The 22,936-nt window shown below is 45.4% G+C and overlaps 1 protein-coding gene across 4 annotated transcripts in view; it reads left to right on the forward strand.

The window, feature by feature from the left end:
• LOC106586823 (anion exchange protein 3) overlaps positions 1 to 22,936 on the forward strand; it is a 95,332-nt gene that overhangs the window by 37,935 nt on the left and 34,461 nt on the right. For 2 of the 4 annotated variants that reach the window (XM_014174517.2, XM_014174521.2), the window contains exons 2-4: positions 3,737 to 3,993; positions 4,613 to 4,812; positions 6,765 to 6,976. In XM_014174517.2, the coding sequence (XP_014029992.1) occupies positions 3,823 to 3,993; positions 4,613 to 4,812; positions 6,765 to 6,976 (583 nt within the window). In that variant the 5' untranslated portion in view covers positions 3,737 to 3,822. Of the gene's footprint in view, positions 1 to 3,736; positions 3,994 to 4,612; positions 4,813 to 6,764; positions 6,977 to 13,536; positions 14,663 to 22,936 lie in introns of those variants that run through there. The other 2 variants (XM_014174520.2, XM_014174518.2) reach the window with 2 other exon arrangements.

Here is a 22,936-nt window from a genome sequence, read left to right on the forward strand (position 1 = left end):
GGGGAAAACAGGAAACTAACTGTTCTTGGCAGAGAGGTTTGAAACTTTCTTTCTTCTTGGTTTATTAACTAATTTACTGCCTGCTGAGGACAAAACTCCACCCCGCCAAAACAGGCTGAATTTTCAGGCGGTCTTTTCAAACAGCTCTAACACTAAAAGGGCATTATCATCATTTTCACAATTTAACAGTATTATTCCAACCTCATTGTGTGGAAATATACGCTGAGCAAAAATATAAACACAACATGCAACAATTTCAAAGATTTTACTGAGTTACAGTTCAGTTGAAATAAATAAATTAGGCCCTGTTAAACAAACAGAGGAAAAGCTCAAACCAAGTTTATTCCACCACAGCTGGAATAACAGCTGCAAAGACAAAGACATGTTTAAACAAGCACATGTATTTATACCCTCCTACTAGGCGGAGTCAACTCCTTGCACATCTAGACAGCCAATACATCTCTGTTGCTAAGTCAGGAACTTAATTTGTTCCTCTCACTGGTGTAGTCATGGCCCCGCCTTCTGCTAGAACCTTCATGGGGGTGGAAATATATGTGTGTGGGATAGGACTCTTCCTTCTCACTTCATCTGACCTGACCTCGGGCCGAATTCCTTGCTCCTCCCTAATCCACGACTGTCCTACCTTATCAGTAACTGAAACCAGACCTCCATAGGATACATGAGATTTAATGGTAACATTTTTTAACAGAATGTAAACTTTCTACCTCCCCTTTCTCACTCAGTAACTTTCCATAGACCTAGTTATTATCCACCCTCCACTGACTCCAACACATACATTCCTTGTACATGTAAAGTAATCAATAAGTTATAGTATTGTAACATGAATTAGTATACTGCTAAAAAAAAATAAAGGGAACACTAAAATAACACATCCTAGATCTGAATGAATGAAATAATCGTATTAAATACTTTTTTCTTTACATAGTTGAATGTGCTGACAACAAAATCACACAAAAATAATCAATGGAAATCCAATTTATCAACCCATGGAGGTCTGGATTTGGAGTCACACTCAAAATGAAAGTGGAAAACCACACTACAGGCTGATCCAACTTTGATGTAATGTCCTTAAAACTAGTCAAAATGAGGCTCAGTAGTGTGTGTGGCCTCCACGTGCCTGTATGACCTCCCTACAACGCCTGGGCATGCTCCTGATGAGGTGGCGGATGGTCTTCTGAGGGATCTCCTCCCATACCAGGACTAAAGCATCGGCCAACTCCTGGACAGTCTGTGGTGCAACGTGGCGTTGGTAGATGGAGCGAGACATGATGTCCCAGATGTGCTCAATTGGATTCAGGTCTGGGGAATGGGCAGGCCAGTCCATAGCATCAATGCCTTCCTCTTGCAGGAACTGCTGACACACTCCAGCCACATGAGGTCTAGCATTGTCTTGCATTAGGAGGAACCCAGGGCCAACCGCACCAGCATATGGTCTCACAAGGGGTCTGAGGATCTCATCTCGGTACCTAATGGCAGTCAGGCTACCTCTGGCGAGCACATGGAGGGCTGTGCAGCCCGCCAAAGAAATGCCACCCCACACCATGACTGACCCACCGCCAAACCGGTCATGCTGGAGGATGTTGCAGGCAGCAGAACATTCTCCACGGCGTCTCCAGACTCTGTCACGTCTGTCACGTGCACAGTGTGAACCTGCTTTCATCTGTGAAGAGCACAGGGCGCCAGTGGCGAATTTGCCAATCTTGGTGTTCTCTGGCAAATGCCAAACGTCCTGCACGGTGTTGGGCTGTAAGCACAACCCCCACCTGTGGACGTCGGGCCCTCATACCACCCTCATGGAGTCTGTTTCTGACCGTTTGAGCAGACACATGCACATTTGTGGCCTGCTGGAGGTAATTTTGCAGGGCTCTGGCAGTGTTCCTCCTGCTCCTCCTTGCACAAAGGCGGAGGTAGCGGTCCTGCTGCTGGGTTGTTGCCCTCCTACGGCCTCCTCCACGTCTCCTGATGTACTGGCCTGTTTCCTGGTAGCGCCTCCATGCTCTGGACACTACGCTGACAGACACAGCAAACCTTCTTGCCACAGCTCGCATTGATATGCCATCCTGGATGAGCTGCACTACCTGAGCCACTTGTGTGGGTTGTAGACTCCGTCTCATGCTACCACTAGAGTGAAAGCACCGCCAGCATTCAAAAGTGACCAAAACATCAGCCAGGAAGCATAGGAACTGAAAAGTGGTCTGGGGTCACCCCCTGCAGAACCACTCCTTTATTGGGGGTGTCTTGCTAATTGCCTATAATTTCCACCTGTTGTCTATTCCATTTGCACAACAGCATGTGAAATTTATTGTCAACCAGTGTTGCTTCCTAAGTGGACAGTTTGATTTCACAGAAGTGTGATTGACTTGGAGTTACATTATGTTGTTTAAGTGTTCCCTTTATTTTTTTGAGCAGTGTATATTTCAATCTGGAATCCAACAGCGCTAATCTATGGATTTCACATGACTGGGAATACAGATATGCATCTGTTGTTCATAGATCCCTTAAAAAAAAGGTAGGGGCTGTCACATATACTCCCTTTCTGGCGCTCGAAGTCGCCAGTCTGCTTACTTTACCGCACACCTGTCACCATCGTTACGCGCACCAGCGCCTCGTCAGACTTCCCTTCCTGATTACCTTCCCTATAACTGTCACTCCCTTTGGCTCTTTGGTTCTCTCCCCAGGTGTTATTGACTCTGTTTTGTGTTCCATGTCTGTATGCTACTCGTGTTTCTTGTTTTGGTCTATGTTCATTTATTTATTAAATCCACTCCCTGTACTTGCTTCCCGACTCCCAGTTTACACGTTACAGGGGCGTGGATCAGAAGACCAGTCAGTACCTGGTGTGACCACCATTTGCCTCATGCAGTGCGACACATCTCCTTCGCATAGAGTTGATCAGGCTGTTGTGACATGGGCCCGTGAGTTATCATGCTGAAACATGAGGTGATGGCGGCGGATGAATGTCATGACAATGGGCCTCAGGATCTCGTCATGGTATCTATGTGCATTAAAATTGCCATTGATAAAATGCAATTGTGTTCATTGTCCGTATTTTATGCCTACCCATACCATTACCCCACCGCCACCATGGGGCACTCTGTTCACATCGTTGACATCAGCAAACCGCTCGCCCACGCGGCGCCATACACATGGTCTGCGTTTGTGAGGCCGGTTGGATGCACTGCCAAATTCTTTAAAATGACGTTGGAGGCGTTTTTGACACGCCTGTCAGGTGGATGGATTATCTTGGCAAAGGAGAAATGCTCACTAACAGGGATGTAAACAAATTTGTGCTCAAAATTTTATAGAAATATGTTTTTTGTGAGTATGTAAAAATCTTGGGATCTTTTATTTCAGCTCATAAAATCTACACTTTACATGTTGCATTTATATTTTTGTTCAGTGTATATAAAATATAGGAAAATTACATTTTTGACTGACACTGGGCCTTTAATTTAAGCGTGCAGTATAATTCTTTATAACTTGTTATAAGCATATGAGCCTTTGTAATATCAGGGGCATTTCTGTCTGTTCATCAACATTTCAATTGCTTTAAAATGTCTGGTATTTTGTCAGGATCTGTATGAGTTTTTTTTTACTGTCAGATAGTTCAAAAACGTTATAAAAGGGTTGGAACTGCTTATGACAAGTCTTGCATTCATTATGCCGGCAGACTTGGACGGTATTTTCATTTAAACGCCTACCATTCCTTTCACAGATCACCGGCACACCTTTCACCACACCCACCACCCGCTGTCCACCCATCTACCCCCACCCCAGCGCCTACGCAAGCGGGTGCTCAGCATGGACCGCAAACGCCGGCGCAAGAAGAAGCGCCAGAACAAAAAGACCTCCATGGCGCCCTCGGAGGTCACACCCACCATCCATGAGGTAGACGAGGAGGAGGAGGAGTCTGAGACAGAGGGGAGGGACCTGGCAGCCACGCCCACCGAGCAGGCCGACGACCAACAGCAGGTAACATAACAGAGAAATGTGTGATCATGTCTGACAGCTTATCAGAATACCTCTTTTTGTTATTGGTCATTTATTGTTTATAGAGTCCAATACAATGTTTGGAATGTTGCAAGTAGAAGTTTAGTTTATTAATTTGTTATATATTCATTCAGTGTATTCATTTGAAAGACACTCCAGAGAGAAATGTCTGTGACACATGACATGTTTTGGTCTCCTGTGTAGTATGAGACCTTTGACAAAGAGCAGGCAGTAGCTGACCCAAGAAAGATGAAGATCTGTTAGTACTAGTCTAACAGGTGCATGGAGAGAAAGAGTGTGCTTATCTTCCCATACTATTCATACTACAACTATTTGCACATTGTTGAAAACACTTAAGTAGGAAAGTCAGTTAAGAACATGTACAATGACGGCTAACCCGGCCAAACCCTACCCCAAACCCTATCAATTGTGCGCCACTCTATGGGACTCCCTTAGATTGCGGCGCCACTCGGGAAACGTCTTTATCCTTTTTGTTCTTCTCACTTTTGTTTATTTCAGTTGCTGAGAGAGAGAGAGAGAGAGAGAGAGAGAGAGAGAGAGATGCGCTAAGACCAATGTAACCAACTCCCTCTCCTCTTAGTTTAGCCTGGGGAGTGAGGAGAATTTGGGGCCGGCTGTCCCATTAACTTCATTCCACATGGAGAGCGAACAACAACATCCGCTGCCGGAGAAGGCCACACTGGCCACGGCAGAGGTGGTGGAGGGGGAGTTGGAAGAGGCACAACAGGACATTCGGGAGCAACCAGAGGATGAGGAGGGTGATGAAGAGTCCACCAACAGGTGTGCCCAGAATCAGATGTTTGGATGCATAAAGCAATGTGACGGTAGCTAGCAGGAGATTAGGTACAGTAACTTGGCTGTGTGGTGAAACAATGTTTTTTCAAATCAGCCAATTGTATGGATCACTTCAATATGCAGCAACCAGCAACCATCACTTATTTTGTTAGCAAAGCTCGCCGTAAGACACAAGGTGATACTAGGATGTAACTAGAAAGATGATAGGCTTCATGAATAGTGAACTAAGAAAACACAGAGCTAGAGTGCACTAAAAATAGTACAGTGCCTCCAATATTTATTTCGTATGACAGAGGTCGGTACTCAATATTTGAAGATATTTAAGGGCTCATCAAATAAATAGCCCAGCTCTTCCTACAATGCTCTTCATTTAAAAACTTCAAAAATTCAATGCTCATTTCTCCCGATTCTGGTAGATTTGTCTGTTTTTAAGTGAACATCTAAAAACAATCAAAACATTTATATGGCTTAAAAGGACACCTTGTGCCTGTCACCATCATGTCTCGTGTCCTAGATAGGTCTTTTGCAAAGATCCTATCTGACTCATCAACACAGAGCTATGAGAATATGAATTATTTGGTAATGGATTGAATAATATATGCATTCATCCTGGGATGTCAGAGACTGTGTGGAGTCGAGGGTCATATTCATTAGGGCTCAACATAGAAAAATATTTTGCAACGGAAACCAAAAATGTAAATTTCTTATTGGACAACTCCAGGTAGTCCCTCCCTTTTTCATTCTATTTTCTTCCGCTTGGAGCCTAATGAATACAACCCAGGTACTTGTTTCCCTCTCTGCAGGGCGGTTAATCTCGCTGATTTATTATTATTGCAGCAGAAAAAAAGGAACGTAGTCACAATGTCATGTAATGTTATGCTATTGTAGCCTGAGTTAAAGCAGCCAACGATTCACCGGGTGAGGAAGCCGGTGTTGCAGTGCTGTGCTGTGTTCTGGTGCCCTCTGTTGCATGATGGACCACACTACACCCAACAATCTGACCCCTCCCAGATTATCCATACTGTGTTTGTGTTTGTGTGTGTGTGCCAGTCAAGATGTTTGTTTGTATAGACTGAGTTGACGTTTGATACCATGTTCATTTTAAAAAAGGATTTAGTAGATTCTGGAGTTTTAACACTTTGGGACAAAAAACTCATATTCACAACTGGTTTATGGCTGATGGTCCTTCATGATTTTTATTTATTTATTTTATGTAACCTTTATTTAACTAGGCAAGTCAGTTAAGAACAAATTCTTATTTACAATGAATGCCTGGCAAATGCCTGGGATTAAAAAGAAAAATAAATTAAATAAAAATATAGGACAAAACACACATCATGACAAGAGAGACAACACTACATAAAGAGAGACCTAAGACAACAGAGCATGGCGGTAACACATGACAACACAGCATGGTAGCAACACAGCATGGTAGCAACACAACATGGTAGCAACACAGCATGGTAGCAACACAACATGGTAGAAACACAACATGGTAGCAACACAGCATGGTAGCAACACAACATGGTAGCAGCACAACATGGTAGCAACACAACATGGTAGCAACACAACATGGTAGCAGCACAACATGGTAGCAACACAACATGGTAGCAACACAGCATGGTAGCAGCACAAAACAGGGTACAAACATTATTGGGCAAAGACAACAGCACAAAGGGCAAGAAGGTAGAGACAACAATACATCACACACAGCAGCCACAACTGTCAGTAAGAGTGTCCATGATTGAGTCTGAATGAAGAGATGGAGATAAAACTGGTAGTTGATAGTTGACACAATGGATAACCGATAGTTGACATACTTCAAAAGCAAACGTTTGAAGAATCAAATACAATATGATCTCTATGATGGGTTCTCACACATACTCAAGTGATCCCGCTGCACTCTCTGTGATCCCCCCCTGTGTTCCCCTCCCCAGGTGCCCCCCCTCTGCGGACCCCCCTAGCATGACCACCCGAGGCTGGTTCAGGAGGAATCCTCTCCACACTGCACCGCGGACCAGTTACGACCTGCGGGAGCGCGTCTGTATCGGCAGCATGACTGCCATGGAAACAGCCGTGTACCGAAAGGTGCCCACCGACGAGGCTGAGGCTCAGATGTTGGCTAGCGCCGACCTGGACGACATGAAGAGTAAGACACACACATACACACTAGAGAGAACGGACCGTTCCCAAATCAACCCCTTTAGCCCACCCTCCTGCTGGTGAGCAACCCTCCTGCGGCCCTAATCTACCACACCTGATTCTACTAATCAGTTGCTTATCGGGACTTTGGTTGAATCGGGTGTATTTATGTAGGGCTGGAGCAAAAGCCTGCATACCCAGCTGCTAGAGGAGGGTTGACCACCCCTGCCTGGTGTAGACCCTTTTTCCTGAACAAGGGCATACCATTTTTAATGAAAGTAGAGGGTAAAGGTAGTGTCATTTAATACAAAGTAACGTTGGTGGCAGGTTTAAATAAAAATGCATACCTTGAGACTTGGAACTTAGTAAATATATTTTAACCAAACCCTTGGGTTCCTCATTTGGTGCCTCTTGATGGACAGACCCAGTTAGCATCCTTTACGCCTGACAAAGGCAGGTTGCTCCAATTGGATGCCATGCTCCAGTTGCCTTCCCAGCTGTTCTGCTGTGGGAGATTGAGGGTGACAGTTTGAAGCAGGTCTGAGTACAGGGATGAAATATCAAATATCAATCACTTACCCCGCAGGATTGATGTACTGTAATAATGCCTCAGTAGATAAGTCTGGCAATATGTTTAATGATACTGTACTGTATTACCATAGTTCATATTCTTGAACGTAAGAAGTGGAGGGAAAATCTGCTAGTTTAGGGCACCCTCTATTGACGTAACAATATAGGACATATCTGTCTAATATATCATCTGTGTGATATTCTATTTAAGGTATATGTCCTTATGTGAGAGTGTAATACATGGTGTTGCTATGTTTTAGTACTAGGATATACTGTGATTTGATAGGGTGGATATGTGAATACTGGGATTTGATACGGTGGATATGTGAATCAAAAGGGACAGAAATAAGACAGCAAAAGCGAATCTGTGAATGTTGAGAACATTTGCTATGTGTGAATGACTACAGACCCGTGAACGCTACAGACCCGGGTTCGATCCCAGGCTGTGTCACAACTGGCCGTGACCGGGATTCCCACAGGGCGGCACACAATTGGCCCAGTGTCGTCTTATAGCGCTATGGCGACTCCTTGTGGCGGGCTGGCTGACTTCGGTCGTCAGTTGAACGGTTTTTCCTCCGACACATTGGTGCGGCTGACTTCTGGGTTAAGGGTGCGGGTGTTAAAAAGTGAGGTTATGGCGGGTCAACTTTCGGAGGAGGCATGACCGACCTTCACCTTTCTCGAGCCCGTTGGGGAGTTGCAGCGATGAGACAAGATCGTATTTGGATATCACAAAATTGGGGAGAAAAGGGGGGTACATTTTTTTTCAAGAATGTGTGCTTGTGTCTGTTCACTAGCCAGTGCAAGCGTGGGCATTTGGGAGGTGGGATGCTTGTCTACTGGCCTGTAGGAGTGGTGGTATGTATGATGTTAGGCCCTTGGGAAGGGAATGCTACAGTATATGAGTGTGGAAATCAGGAAGCTGATACGCTTGTTGTTGTTTACTGTCCCTCACACAGATGAATGTCAGGGGGCTTGTGCTTGTTTGCCAGACTGTGCAAGTGTCATTGTTTGGGGGTGAGAGTTTTGTTTAGGACCTGTTTGAGTGTTGGTCTGGGGAACACATGGCAGGAAACTGGCCTGTCTCAAGAGAGCAATCGAGAGAGAAATAAACCAAAGAGAGACACAAATAGAGCGAGAGATACAGACCAGAGAGAGAGAGAGAGAGAAAGACAGAGGCAGGAACCTGGACTGTCATCCTACAAGAAACATGGTATAGAGGAGATGGACCCACTGGTTGCCCTCTAGGTTACAGAGAGTTGGTAGTCCCATCCACCAAACTACCAGGTGTGAAACAGGGAAGAGACTCAGGGGGTATGCTAATTTGGTATAGAGCAGACCTAACTCACTCTATTAAATTAATCAAAATAGGAACATTTTACATTTGGATAGAAACTCAAAAGGAAATTATCGCAACATAGAAATATGTTCTCATGTGTGCTACCTATATCCCCCCACTAGAATCCCCATATTTTAATGAAGACAGCTTCTCCATCCTAGAGGGGGAAATCAATCATTTCCAGGACCAGGGACATGTACTAGTCTACGGTGACCAAAATGCCAGAAATGGACAAGAACCTGACACCCTGAGCACACAGGGTGACAAACACCTGCCTGGAGGTGACAGCATTCCCTCCCCCATATGCCCCCCCCCAGACACAAAACGGGTCACAACTCCTGCAGCTCTGTCACACGCTGGGTATGTACATAGTCAATGGTAGGCTTCGAGGGGACTCCTACGGTTGGTACACCTATAGCTCATCTCTTGGCAGTAGTACTGTAGACTACTTTATCACTAACCTCAACCCAGAGTCTCTCAGAGCGTTCACGGTCAGCCCACTGACACCCTTATCAGATCACAGCAAAATCACAGTCTACTTGAATAGAGCAATACTCAGTCATGACGCATCAAAGCCAAAGGAACTGCATCATGTAGATGGATGGAAAATAGTGTAAAAGCCAATTAGGCAACAACAAATTCAATCCCTTTTAGACAACGTAATAAATCATTTCAATGTAATTGAAGATTCCATACAATCTAACCACTTCTGGGAAAATTGGAACAAACTAAACAAACAACAACACGAAGAGTTATCTATCCAAAATGGAGATTAAACCACTTCTCCAATCTTTTTGTACCTATAACAAAGAACAAACAGCAAAAACATATACATGATCAAATACAAATCTTAGAATCAACTATTAAAGACTACCAAAACCCTCTGGATTCTCCAATTACATTGAATAAACTACATGACAAAATACCAACCCTCCAAACCAAAAAGGTTTGAATATCCTCAATAAAATTATAAAATATACAGACTACAAATTCCAATTGTCTATACTTAAACTCTGTAACATCATCCTCAGCTCTGGCATCTTCCCCAATATTTGGAACCAAGGACAGATCATCCCAATCCACAAAAGTGTGAGACAAATTTTACTCTAATAACTACCGGGGGATATGCGTCAACAAAAACCTTGGGAAAATCCTCTGCATTATCAATCGTACATTTCCTCAGTGAAAATAATATACTGAGCAAATGTCAAATTGGCTTTTTACCAAATTACCATATGACAGACCATGTATTCACCCTGCACACCCTAACTGACAAACAAACAAACCAAAACAAAGGCAAAGTCTTCTGATGCTTTGTTGATTTAAAAAAGCTTTTGACTCAATTTGGCATAAGAGTCTGTTATACAAATTGATGGAAAGTGGTTTTGGGGGAAAAACATACAACATTATAAAATCCATGTACACAAACAACAAGTGTGCAGTTAAAACAGGGCTGTAGAGTGCAGCTTGAGCCCCACCCTCTTCAACATACTGTATATCAACAAATTGGCAAGGGCACTAGAACAGTCTGCGCGCCCGGCCTCACCCTACTAGAATGTAAAGTCAAATATCTACTGTTTGCTGATGATCTAGTGCTTCTGTCCCCAACCAAGAAGGGCTTACAGCAGCACTTAGATCTTCTGCACAGACTCTGTCAAACCTGGGCCCTGACACTAAATCTCAGTAAGTCAAAAATGTTCCAAAAATGTTCCAAAAAATATCCAGTTGCCAGGACCACAAATACAAATTCCATCTAGACACCATTGTCCTAGATGGAACTCGGCCTAAACATCAGCGCCACAGGTAACTTCCACAAAGCTGTGAATGATCTGAAAGACAAGGAAAGAAGGGCTTTCTACGCCATCTAAAGGAACATAAAATTCAACATACCAATTAGGATTTGGCTAAAAATACTTGAATCAGTTATAGAACCCATTGCCCTTGATGGTTGTGAGGTCTGGATTCCGCTGACCTATCAAGAATTCACAAAATGGGACAAACACCAAATTGAGACGCTGCATGCAGAATTCCGCAAAAATATCCTCTGTGTCCAACGTAAAACACCAAATAATGCATGCAGAGCAGAATTAGGCCGATACCCGCTAATTATCAAAATCCAGAAAAGAGCCGTTAAATTCTACAACCACCTAAAAGGAAGTGATTCCCAAACCTTCCACTTACAGAGATATTAACCTGGAGAAGAGTCCCCTAAACAAGCTGGTCCTGGGGCTCTGTTCACAAACACAAACAGACCCCACAGAGCCCCAGGATAACAACACAATTAGCCCCAACCAAATCTTGAGAAAACAAAAAGATAATTACTTGACACATTGGAAAGAATTAACAATTTTTTTTGCAAACTAGAATATTTGACCCTTAACAGAGAGTACCCAGTGGCAGAATACCTGTCCACTTTGACTGACCCAAAATTAAGGAAAGCTTTAACTATGTACAGACTCAGTGAGCATAGCCTTGCTATTTGAGAGGCCGCAATAGGCCGACCTGGCTCTCAAGAGAAGACAGGCTATGTGCACACTGCCCACAAAATGAGGTGGAAACTGAGCTGCACTTTCTAACCTGCCAAATGTATGACCATATTAGATACACGTATTTCCCTCAGATTACACAGACCCACAAAGAATTGTAAAACAAATCCGTTCTTGATAAGCTCCCATATAAATGAGGTGAAATACTACAGTGTGCAACCACAGCAGAAAGATGTGTGACCTGTTGCCAAAAGAAAATGGCTACCAGTGGAGCTAAAACACCATTTTATATTTATCTGTTTATTTATCTTTACTTTCATACTTCAACGATTTTCGCATTGTTACAACACTGTACATATCCAATAATATAGCATTTGAAATGTCTATATTATTTTACAAATGTTGTAAGTGTAATGTATACTGTTAATTTCTGATTGTTTATTTCCATTTTGTTTATTGTCTATTCCACTTGCTTTGGCAATGTAAACATACAGTATGTTTCCCATGCCAAAAAAGCCCTTCGAATTTAATATAGATAGACCGGAGAGAGAGAGAGAGAGCGAGTGAGAGAAACAGACCAGAGAGGGAGACATAAAGATCAGAGAGCGAGAGAGAGACATACAGATCAGAGAGAGAGAGAGAGAGAGAGAGAGAGAGAGAGAGAGAGAGAGAGAGAGAGAGAGAGAGAGAGAGAGAGAGAGAGAGAGAGAGAGAGAGAGATGGACCCACTGGTTGCCCTCTAGGTTACACAGAGAGAGAGAGAGAGAGATGCAGAGATAGAGGGATGCAGAGAGAGAGGGATGCATAGCAGAGAGAGAAAATACTTGAATCAGTATCATGTTTATTGTACATTTTTTATTGTTTATTTCACTTTTATTTATTATCTATTTCACTTGCTTTGGCAATGTAAACGTTCCCATGCCAATAAAGCCTTTTGAATTGAAATTGAAATTGAATTGAGTGAGAGAAAGGGAGAAAGAAAGAGAAAGACGGAGAATATATTTGATTGCATTCTCAATGCCATCAACACCTTTTGAATGTAATTTAATTGGGAGAAAGCGAGGGAGAGTAGATGGACCATTTTGGCAAATAGATGGGCAGCACTCTCTGGTCTATCCCATGATCCTGCGGCAATAATTAACACAAGAGATCAGTGGTCGATTCTCCTTGACAGCGACCCTGCCCCAGGCTCTTCCTGCTTTTACCCACCCAGCATGGGAAGCATTGACCGGCCACTCAGACTAGATTAAATAGAAACAGAAACAGACAAGCTATCAGATGTAGGGGACGGACAGATTTCAGGCTATACCGCATATATCCATTAGCTCATGTATTTTCCACCTCTTCCACTTCGATGAGTCCATATTGTTATTCAGTCACAGCACACAGTAGTGTATTTATCATGCAGGATGATAGTTTAATGTGGTACTGGTTGATGGTTTGATGTTTCGTGATGGTTAACTGACATTATGTAAGCCATAGAATAGATTTTTGTAACAGGACATAACTTTCATTAATTACTATTCCAAACAAATGAAACTTCTCCGCGTGACCATTGACTGGTTTGACTTGTTCAGCAGTCTCGTCGCAGTAAAACATCCACTATAGTACTGCAGTTTAATCTAGTACTGCAGCAGTCATGACAACCGTTTCAAATGTTGACAGAGGTTTGCCCTGTTTTGCCCAAGGCACTGTGAGTTCCATTGCCCCACTGAGAGTGTACTTGTTCGTTCACTGTAAGTAACATGGCTGATGTGGGCTACCAATGGCTGATGTTGGCTAACAGGGCTCATGCTTGACACAGTGTTATGGAACAAGCTTGCTTTGAAGCATAACCAACTTGTGCTTATGTTCAGAATGCCTCTAAGCAAGTGAAACACACATACACATACGCACACACACACACACACACACTGTAAACACAGGTTTGAAGAAAGGTCAGTGTTCAACTCAGGTACCCGTTGTGGGCGAAGGATGACAGGACATTAGAAGTAATCACTGTTTCCATGGAGACAGTGCTGGAGACAGGCTCTTGCTCCTAACCAGAGTTCCATTCTGTACAAAGGCAGTATGACTACTGTTTTTCTGTCTGTGTCTGTGATAGGGTATAATGCATTTCTCAGTTGTTTGGATGTTTTCTGAGAGAAGAAGAGAGCTTTCACTTCCCTGTTTTTATTGAGCCTCTGATTTAGCCTTGACTGTGCTCCTGCTGCCTGCCCTGGCTGTGACGGGGTGCCATGGAAACCAAAACGGGGGTGCGTCACCCCACCCGCATGCCCCGCCTCATCCCAGCATCTATCCCAGGATCAATGGACGGCCGGCATCACGGAAACTGTTGAATTAGCCCAATAGATTAGAGGAAGGTCTGAAAACAAGTGCAGCAGTTTGTATCAATATTTATTTTTGGAGTGACAGCTTGAGCCAGTCTGCTGCTGAATCGTGCCCAGCCTAAATCTACTAGAGAAACCACTACTACCTCTGTCTACGCCACTGAGAGGACAGCAGCAGTGTGACATTTCTCTTCCGCTTTTGAGTTTGATTGGGATGCTAAGAAGATAAATGTCTGTTTTTAGTCTTTTTTTGTCAGCTTTTTTATCCCAAACCGTTATCTAGAGTGGATTTCCAGTGACAGCAGATACTTCATAAGAGGACCTATTTATAGTAGTCTGCAGAGTGGACATAGCCTTTTGGTGACCAGCAGCCACTACTTCAGCTTGGCTTGTGCTGCAGCTTCTGTTCCTGACGAATATCAACCCCATCAAAACACAGAACCGCTCTCTGGTTCCGTGAGGCTCAGGCTTGGATAACAGCTAACACCAACCAACGGTGAGAAGCTGCAGGTGAGAGAACGCCAGAACCCTGGATGAGCAGGGCGCCCACCCGGAGTGGGGTGGGGAAGAGGCACCACAGACACCGTCAAAGACCCAGGAGATGACAGACCCCATGGGGCAGGAGAACCAGGGACCACCAGCCCCCTGTCCAGAGGTGATGGTGGGGGAAAAACACCCAAAAACCAAGACGACCACCAACATTCTCACACCAGGGACCTTGGGCACCCCACACCAGCGCCTCTCTGTGAACCACCGGCACAACGAGGGAGCAGAGGTGGTGCACCGCGCCTCTCAGTTCAACATGGAGGGCTTGGAGGACTTTGAGGAGTTTGTGTTGAATTTTGACGATTATGACCTGCTTGAATCCATCCATGACCACCTGGGGTCCCCTGAGGACGCAGCCCCCCTGGAGCCCGACCATGACCAGCTGGGGTCCCCTGAGAACCCAGAACCCTTGGGACCCATCAGTAAGTACCAGAGCTCCCACCCCCCCAGAGGGAAGCAATGTGTGGCCATGGAAGAATGGGAAACACTTACCATTACGTTGATCTTCATTTAGGCTAGGGTAACTGTATAAGGAAATGACAATCATACATAGATTATGTTGCTGCTAGTTACTCTGGCAGAGTTCTATGAAATGTGATTGTATGATTTAATCACGAATGAGGAGTCAGTGTGTGATAACCTTTTTTGTTTGGTATACTGTTTCCAGATAAGCATGTCTGATGTAAAGTATAACTGTTGATATATCTAGTTACTATTTGCTTAATTGTTTTTTTTTTTCATTGATATACACTGGATTTTTGAAACACATTATTGCAGCGTTTCTCAAACTCTGTCCTCGGTGCACCAAGGGTTACATGTCTTTTTAATCAGCTGTGTAGTGCTAGGCCAAAATGTGCAGCCCTTGGGATCCCGAGAACCAAGTTTGGGAAACCCTGCATTATTGGTACACTTAATTGTTTCCCTTGGCAATAAACACTGTATCTCTGTTTACAGACATGCATCATAATTCCCATTCACTAATGTACTTCAGAGCAACTCCAGCATTCCAGTAATATTACATAGCTGTTTCCATACTAACGAGTGTGAGTCTGACGTGATGGAATAGCACTCTGCCCTTTTGGTGGAAAGCCCTGACATTGGCGATTGATTGGGGAGAATTCAGAGTTGTTTTCATTGATTTGTATGTAGAAACAAACAGAAGCTAATTAATGCCAATGCTTGGTTGGCCTTGCAATGGTGGTGTGGAAATCAAAGCTCTCTCAAGTCCTGGGTCATGGGTGAATTGGCACCCTCTCTACCTCTCGTCGTTCCCTGCTAACCTATTGATCACGTGGCCCATGTTTGGCCCTGGGGGGCCTCTCCACTTACTGAACTGGAAAGATATCCCATTGACAAACTGTACTGCTGTTTTTCTGACTACCATTGGATTGGGACACACTGGTATTCTGCAGAAGTGCTGTGAGGGTTAGCTAGGTGCTGGTCACTATGACATTGTAGCAAAGAGGAGACTGGTGGGAGGAGCTATACGAGGATCGGCTCATTGTAATGGCTGGAATGTAATTAATGGAACGGTATCAAGCACATCAAACATATGGAAACCACGGTTGACTCCGTTCCAATGAGCCCTTCCTCATATAGCTCCTCACACCAGCTTCCTCTGATGTAGCGCTGCTGTACAACGATGGATAGAATGGACATGAAGCACAAGCTCCTAAAGATCTCCTCAGCGAGAGAGAGAGAGAGAGAGAGAGACAGAGACAGAAAGAGAGAGAGGGGGAGGGGAAACAGGAGAGGGAGAGAGACAGAAAGAGAGAGAGAGGGGGAGGGGAAACAGGAGAGAGAGAGAGAGACAGAAAGAGAGAGAGAGAGGGAGGGGAAACAGGAGAGAGAGAGAGAGAGAGAGAGAGAGAGAAAACCAAGGCCTGATCATCCAAATTGACAAAAAGAAAAAGCAAAGTCTTCTCATTTGTTGATTTTTAAAAAAATAATTTGACTCAATTTGGTTTGAGGGTCTGCTATACAAATTCATGGCAAGCGTTGTTGGGGGGAGGGAAGCATATGACATTATAAAATCAATGTACTCAAACAACAAGTGTGCAGTTAAAATTGGCAATAAACACACAGATGTCTTTCCTCAGGGCCATGAGATGAAACAGGGATGCAGCTTGAGCCCCACCCTCTTCAACATATATATCAATGAATTGGCAAGGGCTAATTAACTAGAACAGTCTGCAGCCCCCAGCCTCACCCTACTGGAAAGGCCGGGTGTCTAGTGTTTGCAGATTATCAGACTTGAGCCATGACACTGAATCTCAGTAAGACAAAAATAATGCTATTCCAAAAAAGGTTCAGTAGCCAAGACAACAAATACACATTCTATCTAGACACCGTTGCTCTACAACACACAAAGAATTACACCTACCTCAGCCAAAACATCAAAACCACAGGTAACTTTCTCAAGGCCGTGATCGATCTAAGAAACAAGGCAAGATGGGCCTTCTGTACCATCAAAAGGAACATAAAGCTCAACATCCCAATTAAATCCTTGGCAATGTACAGACTCAGTCAGAATAGTATTGCTATTGAGAAAGGCTGCTATAGGCATGCCTGGCTCTAGAGATGACAGGCTATGTGCCCACTGCCCACAAAATGAGGTGGAAACTGAGCTACATTTATTTTTATTATTATTCCCCCCCCAATTTCGTGGTATCCAATTGGTAGTTTGCCTCTCCCGTACGGACTCGGGAGAGGCAAAGCTCGAGAGCCGTGCGTCCTCCGAAACACAATCCAGCCAAGCCGCACTGCTTCTTGACACAATGCCTGCATAACCCGGAAGCCAGCCGCACCAATGTGTCAGAGGAAACACCGTACACCTGGCGACCATGTCAGCGTGCATTGCGCCCGGCCCTCCACAGGAGTCGCTAGAGCGCGTGGGAAAAGAACATTTTACATTTACATTTAAGTCATTTAGCAGACGCTCTTATCCAGAGCGACTTACAAATTGGTTCATTCACCTTATGATATCCAGTGGAACAACCACTTTACAATAGTGCATCTAAATCTTTTAGGGGGGGGTTAGAAGGATTACTTTATCCTATCCTAGGTATTCCTTAAAGAGGTGGGGTTTCAGGTGTCTCCGGAAGGTGGTGATTGACTCCGCTGTCCTGGCGTCGTGAGGGAGCTTGTTCCACCATTGGGGTGCCAGAGCAGCGAACAGTTTTGACTGGGCTGAGCGGGAACTGTGCTTCCTCAGAGGTAGGGAGGCGAGCAGGCCAGAGGTGGATGAACGCAGTGCCCTTGTTTGGGTGTAGGGCCTGATCAGAGCCTGAAGGTACGGAGGTGCCGTTCCCCTCACAGCTCCGTAGGCAAGCACCATGGTCTTGTAGCGGGTGCGAGCTTCAACTGGAAGCCAGTGGAGAGAGCGGAGGAGCGGGGTGACGTGAGAGAACTTGGGAAGGTTGAACACCAGACGGGCTGCGGCGTTCTGGATGAGTTGTAGGGGTTTAATGGCACAGGCAGGGAGCCCAGCCAACAGCGAGTTGCAGTAATCCAGACGGGAGATGAAAAGTGCCTGGATTAGGACCTGCGCCGCTTCCTGTGTGAGGCAGGTTCATACTCTGCGAATGTTGTAGAGCATGAACCTACAGGATCGGGTCACCGCCTTGATGTTAGTGGAGAACGACAGGGTGTTGTCCAGGGTCACGCCAAGGTTCTTAGCACTCTGGGAGGAGGACACAATGGAGTTGTCAACCGTGATGGCGAGATCATGGAACGGGCAGTCCTTCCCCGGGAGGAAGAGCAGCTCCGTCTTGCCGAGGTTCAGCTTGAGGTGGTGATCCGTCATCCACACTGATATGTCTGCCAGACATGCAGAGATGCGATTCGCCACCTGGTTATCAGAAGGGGGAAAGGAGAAGATTAATTGTGTGTCGTCTGCATAGCAATGATAGGAGAGACCATGTGAGGATATGACAGAGCCAAGTGACTTGGTGTATAGCGAGAATAGGAGAGGGCCTAGAACAGAGCCCTGGGGGACATCAGGGCTCTGCCGGCCAAACCCTCCCCTAACCCAGACGACGCTGGGCCAATTGTGCGCCGCTCCATGGGTCTCCCGGTCACCGCCGGCTGTGACAGAGCCTGGACTCAAACCCAGAATCTCTAGTGGCACAGTTAACACTGGGATTGAGCTACATTTCTTAACCTCTTGCCAAATGTATGACCATATTAGAGACACAGATCACACAGACCCACAAATAATTTTAAACAAATCAAACATTCATAAACTCCCATATCTGTTAGTGTAAATACCGCAGTGTGCCATCACAGCAGCACGATGTGTGGATGGATCGTTACCATGACAAAAGAGCAACCAGAGGAGCAGAAACAACATTGTAAATAAAACCTATATTTATCTGTTTCTTTCTTGTCCATTTCGTACTTAAACTACTTGCACATTGTTACTTTTTTCCCTCACTGTACAGTGTTGTATTTGATCCCCTGCTGATTTTGTACGTTTGCCCACAAACAAACAAATGATCAGTCTATAATTTTAATGGTAGGTATTTTTGAACAGTGAGAGACAGAATAACAACAAAAAAATCCAGAAAAACGCATGTCATAAATGTTATAAATTGATTTGCATTCTAATGAGGGAAATAAGTATTTGACCCCCTCTCAATCAGAAAGATTTCTGGCTCCCAGGTGTCTTTTATACAGGTAACGAGCTGAGATTAGCTTGTTACCTGTATAAAAGACACCTGTCCAAAAAAGCAATCAATCAATCAGATCGGCGATATTACGAGGCACTATACCAACCACGAGGCAAGTGCGAGAGGCAGCCCCAAAAATGTTTTTTTTGGGGGGGGCACACGGGGAGATTGGTAGAGTCAGGGTGGAGACCTGAGCCAACTCCTCGTGCTTACCGTGGGGAGCGAGTGACGAAGCAAGCACCGTGTTATGCGGTGATGCGCACTGTGTCGCCAGTGCACATTCACAGCCCGGTGCAATCTGTGCCCGTGCCCCGCATTTGTCGAGCTAGGTTGAGCATTCAGCCAGGAAGTGTGGTGCCAGCTCAGCGCTCCTGGTCTCCAGTTCGCCTTCTCGATCCAGGATATCCTGCGCCGGCTCTGCGCACTGTGTTGCCAGTGCGTATTCACAGCCCAGTGCGTCCTGTGCCAGCGCCCCACATTTGCCGGGCGAAAGTAAGCATCCAGCCAGGACGGGTTGTGCCAGCTCTACGCTCGAGACCTCCAGTGCGCCTCCACAGCCCAGTATATCCTGTGCCTGCCCCACGTACCCGGCCTCCAGTGAGTCTATCCAGCCTGGTATGCCCTGTGCCTGCTCCTCGCTCTTGCCCTGACGTGTGTGTCACCAGTCTGGCACCACCTGTGCCAGCTCCACGCATCAGGCCTCCAGTGCGCCTGCCAAATCCGGCGTGTCCTGTTCCTGCTTCCCACACTCGCCCTGAGGTTCGTGTTACCAGTCTGGCGCCACCTGTGGCAGCCCCACGCATCAGGCCTCCAGTGCGCATTCCCAGTCCAGAGCTTCCGGCGACAGTTCCCAGTCCAGAGCTTCCAGCGACGTTTTACAGTCCAGAACCTCCTGAGACGGCCCGCAGTCCGGAACCTCCTGAGACGGCCCGCAGTCCGGAACCTCCTGAGACGGCCCGCAGTCCGGAACCTCCTGAGACGGCCCGCAGTCCGGAACCTCCTGAGACGGCCCGCAGTCCGGAACCTCCTGAGACGGCCCGCAGTCCGGAACCTCCTGAGACGGCCCGCAGTCCGGAACCTCCTGAGACGGCCCGCAGTCCGGAGTCTTCAGCGACGGTCCGCAGTCCGGAGTCTCCAGCGGGGGTCCTCAGTCTGGAGTCTGCAGCGGCGGTCCGCAGTCCAGAACCTCCAGCGGCGGGATGCAGTCCAGAACCTCCGGTGATAATCCACGGTCCGGGTCCTTTGGCGATGATCCAGGGTCCGGTGACACAAAAGCGGAGAGATCAGCGGGCGGAGCGGGGGTTACGCCCCGAACTGGAGCCGCCTCCTCTGCTGGAGGATCCGCGGGATGAGAAGGTTCTGTGTACTGCCATAGACATTAGTCACCCTCCCTAAACCTCCTTTTTTTTTCGTGTTTGTTTAGGTGTGTTCGGAGTCCGCACCTTTGGGGGGGGGGGGGGTACTGTCACATCCTGACCATAGAAAGCTGTTATTTTCTATGGTAGACTAGGTCAGGGCTTGACAGGTTTTTTTTCTAGTTTAGATTTTCTATGTTGTTATGTTCTAGTTTTTGTATTTCTATTTTGGGTTTTGTTTGGGATGATCTCCAATTAGAGGCAGCTGGTCATCATTGTCTCGAATTGGAGATCACACTTAAGTAGGTGTTTTTCCCACCTGGGTTTGTGGGAGATTGTTTTTGAGTACGTGTATGTTAACTCTTCGTCACGGTTTGTTGTTTTTGTTTATTCCGTTTATTTTGTATGTATTGCATAGTTTAACAGTTCAATAAAATATGTGGAACGATAATCACGCTGCACTTTGGTCCGCTTCATCCTACAACAACCGTGACAGATCATTTCTTTGTCAGTGGGCAAATGTACAAAATCAGCAGGGGATCAAATACTTTTTTCCCTCACTGTACATAGACAATTATATAACATTTGAAATGTCTAAATTATTTACAAACTTTTGTGAGTGTGATGTTTACTGATCATTTTTATTGTTTATTTCCCTTTTTGTTTGTCTATTCCATTTGATTTGGTATTGTAAACATATGTTTCCCATGCCAATAAACCCTTTGATTTGAATTATGCAAGAGGGAGTGAGACAAGTAGAGAGACAGAGGATGTATAATCTAGTTGATGGCTCTGTATAGATGAGCCATACAGGTTATACGTTACACCTTCAATAGGGTACGAATAGGGGTTACCTTAGGGACACAACCAGCCCCAGGGATTTTTATTTATTTAACCTTTATTTAACTAGGCAAGTCAGTTACGAACAAATTCTTATTTATTAGGACAGGCTACTCCTTCCTCTCTGTCAGGGAATTGAACCCCTGGTCTCCCACGTGACACGTAGGGACACACACCACTATACTAAAGCGGAGAAGGTGATGATGATGAGTTGATGATCGATCAATATCTCAATTTTCCCAATTGGAAAAGTCACAAAGTCACTCTGTCGTCAGGAATTGACGATATATTACTGTATAAACCACATAATACGCATTTGTGCAATACTTCTACACTGTTGATGAAAGGCAATAGAGGGGCTACAAAGAGACCTGTGGTAGAATACAGAATGAATGAACATGACTTCCTCACTAAGGGGCGATAGAAGATTCACAGAAGGAGAAGAGACCAGCTATATGGGGTGCTACGTTGGAGAGACTATGGCAAGGAAGTGGGGTGTCCATTTCCACTACTGTGTTAATCTGAATCAAAGCTTTTCCATACAGACTGGTAATTGTAGAATCGAATGGGCAGACGGGGAAAAGTGGCGTTCTCAAGGGAATATTCAGTGGCACATAGAAGGTATGGGAAGGACCGAGCTAGAGAAGTGCGGTTATAGAGCGTTTAGAAGGGACACAGAGACCAGATTGAGCCTACAGACAGGACAATAGGGACTACTGAAGTACACAGAGACCAGATTGAGCCTACAGACAGGACAATAGGGACTACTGAAGGACACAGAGACCAGATTGAGCCTACAGACAGGACAACGGGGACTACTGAAGGACAGAGACCAGATTGAGCCTACAGACAGGACAATAGGGACTACTGAAGGACACAGAGACCAGATAGAGCCTACAGACAGGACAATAGAAACTCCTGAAGGACACAGGCGATACTTTGAGAAGTTATGACGATGACTTGAATTTACATTGACATGCATATTGGAGCAACGTTAACCCAACAGCTATCGGCCTCGTCAAGGATTTCTTATCGTTCGCTGCTTAGGTGCGGTCCCGTGTGGCTCAGTTGGTAGAGCATGGTGTTTGCAATGCCAGGGTTGTGGGTTCGATTCCCACGGGGGACCAGTACGAAAAAAATAAAAAAATGTATGAAATGTACGAAATGTATGCATTCACTACTGTAAGTCGCTCTGGATAAGAGTGTCTGCTAAATGACTAAAATGTCATGTAAAATGTGTTGGATTGACAAGCTATATGGAGCTCCCCTGAAGGAAGTGGGTAGTGTAGCGACCTTAACCCAACACATAGTGTCCTTGTCAAGAGGTTTGGATAAGGTATTAGGTTGACAGTCACTGGCCCTGGGTTCAAGTCCCAGTTTGGGTGACACCCTGAAATAGCTACAATATATTATCTCATTATGAAGTCACAACAATGGCTTCTTATTATGATTAACTAGTGAGACAAAGGGACTGTGAAATGGCATCTGTCAAAAGAATGTGGGTTGTTGTCAAGCAAATGCATTTTACGAGCAGCAGAAGAACTTGTACTTAGCTAGCAAAGCTCAGGGCGAGTCCAGCCAAAGGGCGTCTCTTCCAGTTCAATACCGACTTATCCCTGGGAGCACTCCCAGACCTGTTAGCATAGAGCCTTTTTTATTATGAATATATTGTCTGAACAGAACCACACAAAGAAGAATGGAAGGATGGAGGGATGAACTTTGGGTCAGAGGGATGGAGGATGAGAAAGGGAACATTGTTTCTGGCCCTCTCTGTGGTGGGTGTGTCTAGAACACAACACAAGGCAGCTGAGGCCTTGAGGTGGTCTGGTCT

The sequence above is a fragment of the Salmo salar genome, chromosome ssa25 (assembly GCF_905237065.1).
Source record: "Salmo salar chromosome ssa25, Ssal_v3.1, whole genome shotgun sequence".
NCBI classification, from domain to species: Eukaryota; Metazoa; Chordata; class Actinopteri; order Salmoniformes; family Salmonidae; genus Salmo; species Salmo salar.